Consider the following 12,771-nt stretch of genomic DNA (forward strand, 5'->3'; position numbering starts at 1 on the left):
TGTGTTCTACATGAGGTCAGACTAGACGATCCCACTGGTCCCTTCTGGCCTTGGAATCTATGAATCATGAGCAATAGAACGGAATGATGAGTCAGTCATTAGCTACCATCAGTTTCATCAGAGACCAGTACTGGTTGCTATGAATCAGACTCTTTATCCATTACAGCTTTAAATGTGCAAAATAACCGTAGGGCTAGGTTGTGCATTTCATCACTGCCTATAGTAAGGGATGGTATGGGGGCCATGCAACCCCAGGGGGAGCACTGGAGGCAGCCTGCCTCAGTGGGGCAAATACTTCCCAAATCACTCATTGCCCTGGAAGGAGCATGCATGGCATAGAAGAGACAGTCACGGCTCTGCCTGCTCCATGCCCCCTTTCAGACAAGTTGCCCCGGGGAAAGCATCTCAGAAGCAGCTCCTGTTCTCTCTCCACTACGGGGGCTGCAGTTCTGACTGGCTACACAGCCTGCATGAGGGGAATCTGCTCACTCCTTCCCACCCCACTGCAGCCACTTAAGGGCCAGCTACACTCTAGCCCTGAGCAAGTAAAACAGAATATAGTTCCTGATCCAGCCCTAGTGACATCAATAAGACCACTGGTGTGAGTAATATGACTTATGTGAGAAAGTGTTTGCAGGATCAGGGCAAAAAAAATGTATTCTAAGAAATCTGCCTTTGCTACCTCTGTGTCAGGTGCAGAACAAAAACATTGATGCAGATTGTGTTTGTACGGTGCCTAACACAGTGGAGGCTAATCCCTGTTGGAGTCTTTGGGCACTGCAGTGTAAACAACCATCTAATCGAGCATTTTGTAGGAGCATTTTTGGTTCCTACAAAACTGATGTCAGGATGAAATGAGATCAAAAACCAATTTAATTTTTGTAATAGGAAATTCTAACACTACATACAGTATACAGAACTGACTGTTTTGCCCAGGCAATATTGAGAGTTACTGCCTCAAAGAAAAATAATATTCTTGGTTTGACTTGGTGACACTCAATAAAGGGTAACACTCTTAAATCATTCAGTATGCAGAAAAGCTGCTGAAAGTCTTCAAGTCTGAATCTGTCTGTTCTGTGCAAGCAGTATAGACATTGTTGCGTGGAAAAGATCAGCCTTTAGGTTGACCAGTGGCTATGCATCACCTCAGTCTCCCACTGATTCTGGAGTCTACATTGCTCATTCAAAGAAGGGATCAGTATACAGAAGTCAACTTTCCCTCAAAACCCAATAGTGTTCCTACCTGAGCACCAGTTATGGGAGGAATATAGAGCAGTTCTACAAACCACCACTAGGTGGCCCATTGGATCTGAACCCTGACATCAAAGGAAAAAACATCCAAACCACACAGGTTTCTAATTTTACCTATTTTATTGCCTGAACAACTAAACAAAAAAAAACATAAAATAAATTACATATGAACAAATCAAATTAGAATAAGGTGGGTTTCTAGAATCATCAAATTATGAGATTGGTTAAACCACCACAAATAAACCAACAATTCCTGACACGCTCTGTGTAACTTGAGAAGACAGTGATCTTTTTAGCTATCAGCCCCCAAAGTAACAGAACATTGTCAATTTCAGTGCCATTTGATATATTTATGTTCCAACAAAATATGTGATACAAGGCGGGGGGTGTCAAATCACTCGCTGACAAGCTAATTTTGAGACTACAGCTCTGATGCCAATTAAGGCAGCCTGCCTAAATTACTGGTGGTTAGGAAATAGCTAGTCTCCTTATTCCGCCCCCCCCCCCCCATATAAGGTTATAAAAAACATTCAGCATGACACCACTTGTTACATTTTAAAATACAAATGACAAATTTAGGTGAAGATTAAAGAAACATATAACTCCTTTTGAAACTTGTATTAAGGTAAAGTTACAATAAAATATTAACATGGTATGTCATATATTTCTTATTCAGGATCAGGTTAATTTTCAAAGAACCTGGCTATAGATTCTGGCTTGCTGGCTGGGTTTGCTAGAAAGAGTGACCAAATTTATAAGTACCTATCGTCTTTTTGGTGCTTCTCTTGTGTACGTACTTGATGCGAAAGCTTTTCCATCGCAAGGACTGTACCACAATTCCATAGGAGGAAGAGTCGCATTTTTCCAACACAAAGTCTAGCAGCTAACAATAAGAAATTAATTTGTTGTTCTCTTTAAAATGCAGATCCTTTACTGGAGCATTAAGCAAGCAGGTCAGGGATCTCTAGGAAACCAGCCAGCATTTTGTCATACAATGAATCTCTTTAATAATTTCCTCCCCAAACCATCTAATTCCTGAGTGCAATCACACGTGCAAGTATCTTTCCATGCAACCCCTCCATAAGAGCACCTCTCACATAGCAAAAATATGATAGTGGTTAGCTGGAGTCAGTCGTCATCTATACAGTAGTTTATAAAAAAAAAAATCCTTATGGACCACACAAATTGAAGATGTATATCTCTTTTCCTATATGGAGACACTCTTATCCAGATCAATTTCTTTGTCCAAATCCCTCTCCCATCTTTTCATCTGGGTTGTTTTCCTAACATCTTTCTCAGTCAAATTTGTATGTATCTTAGAAATTGGAATTTAAACTCTTTGTTCCAGCTTATCCCTTGGCTAAATGTCTAGAAAGAGCTGCCTCATATCCAGATTCCACAATAAAACATTTGACTTGTAAATACTGAAAATGTGGGATCTTTATATTATTACGTACCTCTTGGTATGATTTCAAATCAGGACCCAGGAGCAACTGTTGATATTGAATAATCCTGGCTCTTCCCCACAACAAATAGTCCTTTGATATTTTTACGGATACATTCCTAATTATTATTTAAATTAGCTAAGGAAGAGGGCCTTGGCAACAGGAATTTAGAAAATTTGTCTAAAACTGCTAAGGTGGTCTGGATGAATGGGTGGTTATATTTTTTTTATTTTTGGCGACAACCCCTAATGCATGATATATAGGCCTGTGTGATCTTTAGACAGCACAGTTGTTAATGTAGGGCTGTTAGGTATTGGAGGAACCACTCTACAGGTACCTGTGGCATCCCATATTCACCACTGTCGTATAATTATGATATATTTTGTACAAAGTATGCTTTGTGAGGTATTCTAACAGTCTCGATCTTCTAGACATTGATATCTCGTTGGATTGTATGTGCTATCGTTGTATGTGAAGCTATGAGGTTTGGCTATGTATGTGCTACTGAAACATGTGAGGTTGAGAACACCCATAAGAAGCCTTTCAGGTACAACAATAAAAAGGCCAAACAATGTTAATGGCATATTGAGGAAATATACACAACCACAAAGATTACCCCAGGAACTGTGTACAACAGAAACCTCTCAGAGATAGCACTACACAATGGGAACTTTTTGACCCAGGTCACAGCAAAAGAGCTTTCCAGCAAGTAGGAAGAAGATATAAAAGGGGGAAATGACATCATAATGGTACTTCACTCTTCCTACGACAACACACCTGAAAGTACCGGAGGAAAAAGACTGAACTGGGTGGGAAGTGTTGGTCCCAGGCAGGAAAGAAAGAAGCCTGCCTGTGGATGTAAAAGCTAACCTGCTTCTATGTACTATCTAACTGGGTGAGACACTGCTTGATTCAAATACTAACTAGTACATTAGGCTTAGATTGTGGTTTTGTTTTATTTCTTATGGTAATCTACTTTGATCTGTTTGTTATCACTTAAGAGCTATCTTTCTGCAGTTAATAAATCTATTTTATATTTTACCTAAAACGCTGTGTGTTGTTTGAAGTGCAAAGGGGATAAATTGCAGCTCATGAACAAGAGTTGGTGCACGTCCACTTTCCTTTATAGAAGTGGCGGACTGGGTAATAAATTCATACTGGTCAGGTTTTAACCAGGGCAGGACAGTATAGCTCTGGGGGCTTAGGCTGGGGAGATGAGAGTATTTTGGTTGTAGTTTCTCTATGTGGGTTCATGAGTGGCTGTGCAGAGCGTTTATGAACACCGCTGGGTGTGGGCCCTGCCTATGGAAGTTGTTGTGAGTGCAAGCTTGGAGGGCTTTGCAGCTTGTCACAATGTCACAGTGCAAGAGGGAACCCAGATTGGTAAGACAGAGGGCTCAGCTGTATCTCAGTTCCAGGTGGCACCCCGGGGCCATCACAGCACCATTCTCAGATTCTGAGGGTTCTATCCACACACACACTCATTACCAGCCACCTGCTGCAGTTAAAAACGTTTGCAAGAATGCTAAAGCAGAGGTGTCCTTCTGCTAATACAAATTGGAAACGAAAAGAAAATCCAAAAGTTGCTACATATACAGAATGGTGGTGGTTACTCTTGAGGTTTCATTCAGCCTGGTGGAAAAAGGTTAGCCTGTGGTCTTTTCAAGTCTGCTTTTTTATGTGGATGGACTTGTTGCTGGCTAGAGGTTTTTACTTGTGGAAGTTGACACTTAGAAGTTGCATGTTGCTGGACTCCTACAGCTGGGAGTGTGGAGGAAGCATGGGTTTCTTTGTCAGACATGATGACATCACCTGGCCAGTGTTCAGCAATCACCAGCAGCCATGGTCACTGGGGTGTGTAGATGTGCACTTCATCGCTCATGGTACAAATCAGCCGGAGACCTCTTACTTTGCAAAACCCAGTGTCCTTTTATTTCCCTGTGTTCGTTCCCACAACCATCTATATACAACTCTGTACAATTCAATAGGAGTTCAGTAGCCACCCGGGGGGGACAGCTAGTTCCTGTTGCTAGCTAGGAGCAACAATTCCTCACTCCTTACTCCTCCTGTTTGTTTGTTTGTTTGTTTGTTTGTTTGTTTGTTTTCTTTCTCTCCTTCTCCTTCCCCGCTCCCTTCCACTTCCACTTCCTTCCTGCCAGCTTTATAGGCCTTCTCCCCAGCAGGCTCACAGGTGATTACTCTTTGGCTCCTTTAATGAGCCACACCCTGCCAGCTCCAATCAGTTCCCCTTGATGGGAGCTCCGCTAGCAGGTTCTGAGCGAACAGGGGCTGGTTCAGTGCCTCGTAAGCCAGCACCCTGTTATAGGGTCCAATTAGGTCACCTTTATGTAAACAAAGATTCTCCCCATTCCAGTATTTTTGTGCTTGGGAAGTCCACATATTGAAAAATATATCCAGTCAGGAGGTCTGCGGGTTTTTTGAGACATTTGAGGTCAGTCTAGACATTTTTTCAATCACTCTAAAAATTCCCCACTCAAAAATAATTTAAAAAATGCAAGACTAGCAGAAAGTTGGCATAGAAATCATTGGAAAACACCAATCACACATTCACTCAAGCAGAGAGAGACAGTTCCTGTTCCATAGACAGATGCTTATAAGTTCCCCTTTATACTTTGGTACTTGACAGCTCAGCTTTGAACATTTTGGGCACACAAAATCTGGGTGAAATTTAGACTTTGACAGTGAGAGCAAAGAATCTTGTCCTCCAAAGATCACAATCTTGGGGTTCCATTTTTATATGCAGGCCTATCTGCCTCACATCTGTACTCTCAGAATAGTTGCTCAAGGAATTAGTCTGCAGACAGGGAACCTTTTTTTAAAAACACATTGATGTGCTTTCAAAATGACCAAAACATGAGTCACTGTCATGTTCCATATAGAAAGTTTTACATTTTGCTCCTTTTCTCAGCTAATCACGTGCTTTCTATTTTGTCTCCAGGGACCAATAGGACCTTCTGGACCTAAGGGAGAACTTGGTATTCCTGGACGACCTGTACGTGTTAGGGTCTTTCAGATGGAGGGTGGGATAGCTCAGTGGTTTGAGCATTGGTCTGCTAAACCCAGGGTTGTGAGTTCAGCCCTGAGGGGGCCACTTAGGGATCTGGGGCAAAAATCAGTACTTGGTCCTGCTAGTGAAGGCAGGGGGCTGGACTCAATGACCTTTCAGGGTCCCTTCCAGTTCTATGAGATAGGTATGGAATAAAAATAGCAGTTTACTTCTGTACAGAAACTAAAACATTTCTCTTCATTTCAGGGCCGCCCAGGATTGAATGGACTGAAAGGTGTAAAAGGTGAACGGGGTGTAACATTATATGTAAGTTCTGCAGTGGTACTGAAATTTCACTGTAAACAAGAATATAATCCCATGTCAAGGCTAATAGATATGAATCTATTCTAGGAATGAAAACCAGCTTGCAATACCTAGAAATGCTAACATGATCATTCCGTTTCTCCTGATAAATAATAATAATTCAGCCCCAATTTCTGTAATCCTAACTCCAGTTGAGCAGTATGTACTTGTGTGAGTAGTTCTACTGACTTCAGTGAGATACTCACATAAGTGCTACTCTTGGTAAGTAAGTGTGGCTCAGTTAGGCCCATCTTGGGCTTCATCTTTCAAACACTTCCTACCCGGTCGTACTTGCTGCCACAAGTTGTCAGGGGGACACTACAAACATTACACAGATAATGTGTGTGTGTAGGATTTGCATGCTAAATATTCTACAGTTGTTGAATTCAAAAATGCTTTTGAGCTTAATAAACAAAAATCCTGATTCTTCAACCCTGATCGACACCGGGTAGCACTCATGCAAGTAGTCCATCAGCAAGTGCTACTCAGCTTAAGTAAATGTTCCAGAATAGCATTTTCCATTTTCATAGAACATCTGGCATCGTAATTCATATCAGAGTTCTTGTATCATCTTAGGATGTGTCTATGCTAGAAAAATTAGTACTGGTACATGTATTACTTTAGTACCAAAAACAGTGCAGCTACTCCAGTACTATGCTATTAGAGAAGACAAGGTGCAGGTAGTCCCACCACACATACACACACTCTGAGCTCTGTGTACACCAGCACAGTACACCGTTGCTTTACTAGAGAAATCAGTACCAATATTGTACAAAAGACCTTATATGATTAAGTTCACATCAGAAATAGTATCCTGGTTCATTACACTGTTGGTGGAATCTGTTATATTTCAATTGACTGTATTTTAAATGAGTTCTATTGTATTTATGAAGTGCCATTCTGGAGTGGCTTGTTTAAAAACTATTCCGCACCAGGTTGAAATCACAAGTGTGAATCCTTCACAATAGATATGAGTGCAAATTATGTTAATGTCTTCGCTTGTCAAAAAGAAGACAGAGAAGTGGCTTGATTGGTGTACCTTCCTGGGAGAAAATACCAGGTACTAAAGAGCTTTTTCATCAAACAAAGAAAGGCAAAACAAGAACAAGTTGCTGGAAGCTGAAGCCAGACAAATTCAAATTCGAAATTAGGCACAAATCTCTTACTGTGAGAGTGATTAACAGACTACCAAAGGGAAGTGTTGGATTCTCCAGCTCTTGAAATCTTTGTCAAGACTGGATGCCTTTCTGGAAGACATCCTTTAGCTAAACGCAAGCTAATGCGCTCAATACAGGGGTTACTGGGTGAAATTCTATGGACTGTGATATATAGGAGATCAGACTACATGACCTAATAGTCCCTTGTGGCTTTAAATTGTATGAATTTGTTCCATTTCTATCAGATGAGAGGATCTCATTACCAGGTGCATCTGTTCTAAATAATTTGAGTTCTCATGTGTTAGCCAACATAATCAAAGTGTCATTCCTTTAGATGGAAAGAAAAGTCAGCTATAGCAGCAGACAGGTCCATAATCTCTGCCCTCTCCTCCTCTTTCCACATCCATCCATTATGCCCCTCTCTATCCCGGATTACAGCTTGTAGTATCTTTTTTCTGCTTAAGCGGCAAAGAGTCCTGTGGCACCTTATAGACTAACAGATGTATTGGAGCATGAGCTTTCGTAGGTGAATACCCACTTCGTCGGATGCATCCGACGAAGTGGGTATTCACCCACAAAAGCTCATGCTCCAATAGGTCTGTTAGTCTATAACAGGGCTCCCCAATGCAGCGCCCACGGGGGCATCTAAATGCACCTGCGTCATGGCCAGCGGTGGAGCATCCGCCGAAATGCTGCCGAATTTCTGCGGCATTTCGGTGGCAACACCTCTCGATGATGCCGCTTGACGTCATCGAGAGGCGTCGCCATGAAAATGCCACAGAAATTTGGCAGCATTTCAGTGGATGCTCCACTGCCGCCCCAGTCCTTCGTCTGGCGCCCGCTAGATGAAAAGGTTGGGGACCACTGGTCTATAAGGTGCCACAGGACTCTTTGCTGCTTTTACAGATCCAGACTAACACGGCTACCCCTCTGATACTTTTCTGCTTAGGTGCTTAATGAAGAGTGTTATTCCAATGTAGCAGTGCTAGCAGGGAGCTGGGGGTGGGGATCCGTCAGGGACCAGACGCAGTGTGTGGACACAGGGCCTCCACATGGATATAGCATTCAATGTTATAGGTTGGGCTAGATTCTGCATTCAGTTATGGTGCTGTAAATCCAGAATAAATCCACTGATGTCAGTGCAGTAGCCCATTGTTAATAGTGCAGTTCCTGAGTGTGTAGTGTGCTGGCTGTAGCCAATGATTTTAGTTTATTATTCATTTATTGTGTAATGTTATAATTAATTAATGTGTGATATTACATATATTCATTTTATGTTAATTAGAATGAATTTGTAGGATTATAAAAATCTAAAATTGATCAGTATTTAAAGAAACCAAGTATTAGACATAAGTAAGACAAGCTAAAATGCAAAAACCCATAGGTTGAGGCCTGCAAGACTTTAGCTTAGCTATTTTAGGCCTTGGAGACAAGAAGTAATAACTCAAGCCAATGACCAAAAAATAACCCAATGCCCTAAAAATATGGAAAAAGGGGTACCAGGTGGTAATATTGTGCAAAATTACCCAAAAGATTAATATTAGATCATAAAAATACTGTAAAGGCGCATCTGTCTCTGACATGTGTCTTAAACCATGGGATAAAAACAAAGGAAACTTACACAGTCTATAGAAAATTGGGGTCCCTTAAGTTTCCAGGGAACACAGACCAATAAGAGAAAAGAGGGTTGACACTTTTATGAACATGCCCAGAATGTAGATATAAACAGAATCACATTATAAAAAGGGCTGCCCAGAATGGGAAAATTGAGCTCCCTATGGGAGACTCCAGCTGGAACCATCCCTCTACTAATGATCAAGCATGAGAGACCCATCAGACCCTAACACTATTGTTAAGGATGTGAGTATAACTATATTTGTAACTTGTGCACAGGTCTGTATAGAATTTCTATATGCTTGGGTAATCATAACTTACTTATAAACTAAACTAAACTTTGTACTGGTAAATGTATGTGTGGTCACTACCCTTGGTCTTTATGTGTTTCTAAAAACTCTAACTCTAAAGCAAGTAGCAAACATAACTTTCACTCTGTTAAGCTTAAAACTGTAGCTGCCAGAACCAAACCCACCGTGGCATAATACCACATTACAAAATTCACTTTAAATAACATAAAAGGCTACATGACTGAATGGTTCAGAATCTCTCTCCTTAGGGCTAGGATTTATGTTACAGATGTTCTGCATTTAAATGTCCAGCTGTCTGAATGGCATTTGAACAGTGCAATTTGTAATTGTATATGTCTCAGCAGTATGGATAATCCAAAGAGAGTGTTTTCTGGGGAACAAATGGAGCTTTTTTATATAATGCTGTGGTTGGTTTGTTTGTTCTGAATGCAAAAGCCTTGGGCAATTCTCCTGTCTATGAAATATTGTGGGTCAAATCTTAGAATCCACATTTTCTTTTTAAAGGTAAAAATTTGTACATTCAAGAAAATGCTCAACCTCCCTTCAGGCCAGTTAGCACAAGGCTCCATGTTCAAATTGGCCCATGCCATTTTTCTGTCAGCTGGCACTGCAGTCTGAAAGGTTCTAACTAATAAATGTCTCTTTCCCCTTGTTTTGCCTTCCCAGGGTCCTCCTGGCTTGCCTGGGCCCCCGGGTCCCCCTGGACCTCCAGGGGCTGTAATTCACATCAAAGGAGTAAGTACCTAGAGGGATTATTATTTGGTCTGTGGGGCCTTGCTACCATTGCAGTAATGCACAGCTCTTGAAATGGGTTGTAAGGTGAAACCTTGAAATTGTTTCAGATCGCACAGGTTTGCAGGCAGATTTCCAGCTTGTGTATATAGGACAGAACCTCCTAACCACAGATGTTGAAAGCACTCTTATTTAAGGGGTTTGCCCCATCCACAAAGGCCACCACCTGCTGGCAGAACCACACCATGCAAGAGCATTCTTAACATCTGACCCAGAAAATCCATTCAGGATGAGGAGATTTTTGTGTTGTGGACGGGTCCTTTGCCTGTCATCTTCTATTAAATCTGACTATTTAGTTGCTATATCATCATCATCTTTATTTACTGAATTCATTTTCCTCCACATTTTGAATAGACAGTTTTCCCAATTTCTCCCAGACCTCACTGCAAAATGCCAGTAAGTTATCTACAGACCCTGCTTTTACCAAATTACATTGATATATGTAAGTGCATGGCCATGAGAACAAGTGACACAAACATCTCTGTGCATGTTTTAGCTCTCTTCAATCTCTACTTTTGCTTTGCCATCTGCCTTGGTAATGTCATATGTCCAATGTACACAATGAAGTAGGATCAAGACTTTAAGATAACAGAGTATTTTATAGTCTCAACAATGAATGCCTTGTAGAATGTATGAGAGGTATAAACAACATTGTAAACTTTTGGCTTAAAGCTTTGTAACATTGTTCTTTTGTTTGTCGACCAAAGGTTAGAGACAAAGGGAGTCCAAAAAAATAAGAATTGTCTTTGGAAAGATGTGTTTCAACTGATTTTTTTTAAAGGAGGTGGGAGGACATTTTATTTCTGATACTGCTTGTACAATACCTCTCAGTCCACAATCAGAATAAAATTATCTAGTATCTTTGAATGCCAGGACATGCAGAGCATATATCAAACAAGCAAAATCTTCTTTTGCCCTGCTTGGGCTTACATTCCAATTGTTCCATCCACATGCTATGACATCTTGCTCAAGTCACCCAGAACTGTCACAGCAAGAGCGAGCTTTGCTGTTGCTGAGCTGTGTGCCAGCTCCTGGACACATCAGCTTGTCTGCTTTGCCAGCAAAATTTTCAGGACTCTTCCAGTCTAAAACTTGCCTTACAGGTAACAGTGAACACCAATTCCCAAGTTCCCAAGAGACGTCTCCTTGCAGAGTCCAGTCCCTCTCACTGGACAGTCGCAGAAGTTAAGTTTGCTGCCTGCAAAGAGACAGAGCCCACATCAACCGGTTAGGTTAGCTGAAGACTCACGCTTCACTTTCATAACCAGCACTGAGATGGTTTTGTTTTTCAGTTTCTTAACAAAGAACACAGGTTTGAGTGATTTCAGGTAAGAGAGGAAGAGACATGAAAGGTTACAAACAAAACAAACCACACTTTCTAGTGACTAAAACTAACTTCAAGTTACACTCATTGTCTAAGCAGGTTTCTCACCTATAATCAGTTCCCAGAAACTTCAATCCACTTGGTTGAAGGATCCATCTTTCTCGATTTCAAGAGCTCTGCCCTCAGATGGTGGATGCCAAAATGACTTTCTGTTTCTGCTTATATTTCCCAAAGTCCGTTGTCTCTCTTTCTACGGCCAGGAAGTCTCCTTGGGGGTACAGCCTCCATCCCCCATTGTGATTGTTCCATTGTGTGGTCATCTCCCCGACTTGCTAGTTTGGTGGCTCTGTTTACCTTATATGTAAATGCAGTACCGTTGTTTCTGTCCTCGCCTTGCTCAATTTACATTGGAGAGACAGTCAAGCAGGTGAAACAACATTCCTTTGTCTAGAACAGACTAGGTTTATGCACTGCTTGCCAAACGCATTGAAGAAGATATTTCTATCACACATCTATAATTCTTTACATTCAGCCCGTACTTACACCATGCAGTAATATTAATGACCAGAGTGATACCCGTTTGCATATGACACCTTTAGATGACACTGTAGCAGGTTGAGCACTCGCCGCTGCGGTGCCTCCTGTGGGTCGTCCAGGAATTAGCTCAGTTCCAGCCTCAGAGTGCCCTCTTCTGTCCAGTGTCTCTCCTGCCTCAGGCCCTATGTCCTTCCCGGACCCCAGTGCCCTCTTATCTTGAGGTTCTTCCCCACAGCAGTCCCCATGCTCTGGGTCTCCCCTCCCAGAGGACCCCCCAACCCTCTATGCCCACTTTGCCTCAGTGGCTACTGCCACTCATCATCTAGCCCCCTTTCTCTGAGGCAGACAGCAGTCTGTAGTGGCCACTCATCACTGGCAAGGGGGTTGGACTAGCTGCCTCTGCCTATCCCTGGGCTGCACCTCTGCAGCCCCAGTACCTACTTAGGCCTTTAACAAGACCTCAGCCTGGGGAGTTGCCAGGCTGGAGCTCCCCAGCTCCTCTTGCTTTCCCAAGCATTGTTCTGCCCCAGGTATCCTTTGCTCTGAGGCAGCTAGGTCCTTCCCACTCCAATGCTGGAGTCAGACTGACCCAGCGCCTCCCTTAGCCCTTCTTATACTGGCCCAGCTGGGCCCTGATTGGCTGCCTCAAGCCTGCTCCTGGTTGGGTCCCTGGGCAGCCCTTTCCCAGAGCTGTTTTTAACCCCTTCCAACACGGAGCAGGGTGACTACCCCACTACAGACACCTTTTAGAATCAGATTGACAACAGTGAGTTGGGGCAATGAGTATATCAGGCATGATGTGAGTTACACTATGGTGTGCCCTCTGCCAGCTGGCACTGAGGGGCTCCCTGGGTCACACATGCCAACTATTATTGCCTCATAAAACTCAAGGAGTGACATCCTGGCCCTACTGAAGTCAATTGCAAAACTTCCATTGACTTCAGTGTGGCTGGGATTTCACCTAGGATGT

At 42.3% G+C, this 12,771-nt stretch overlaps 1 protein-coding gene across 9 annotated transcripts in view; it reads left to right on the forward strand.

Moving 5' to 3' along the window:
- The window catches only part of COL15A1 (collagen type XV alpha 1 chain), a 276,139-nt gene that overhangs the window by 232,959 nt on the left and 30,409 nt on the right, over positions 1-12,771 (forward strand). For 8 of the 9 annotated variants that reach the window (XR_005594255.1, XM_039525414.1, XM_039525413.1 and 5 more), the window contains 4 exons: positions 5,656-5,709; positions 5,971-6,030; positions 9,815-9,883; positions 10,295-10,336. Coding sequence is in view for 8 of the 9 variants with exons in the window: in XM_039525414.1 (XP_039381348.1) it covers positions 5,656-5,709; positions 5,971-6,030; positions 9,815-9,883; positions 10,295-10,336 (225 nt within the window). In the remaining variant the exon portion in view is untranslated. The remainder of the gene's footprint in view (positions 1-5,655; positions 5,710-5,970; positions 6,031-9,814; positions 9,884-10,294; positions 10,337-12,771) is intronic. The other variant, XM_039525417.1, reaches the window with a different exon arrangement.

This window comes from Mauremys reevesii, linkage group 2 (genome assembly GCF_016161935.1).
Source record: "Mauremys reevesii isolate NIE-2019 linkage group 2, ASM1616193v1, whole genome shotgun sequence".
NCBI classification, from domain to species: Eukaryota; Metazoa; Chordata; order Testudines; family Geoemydidae; genus Mauremys; species Mauremys reevesii.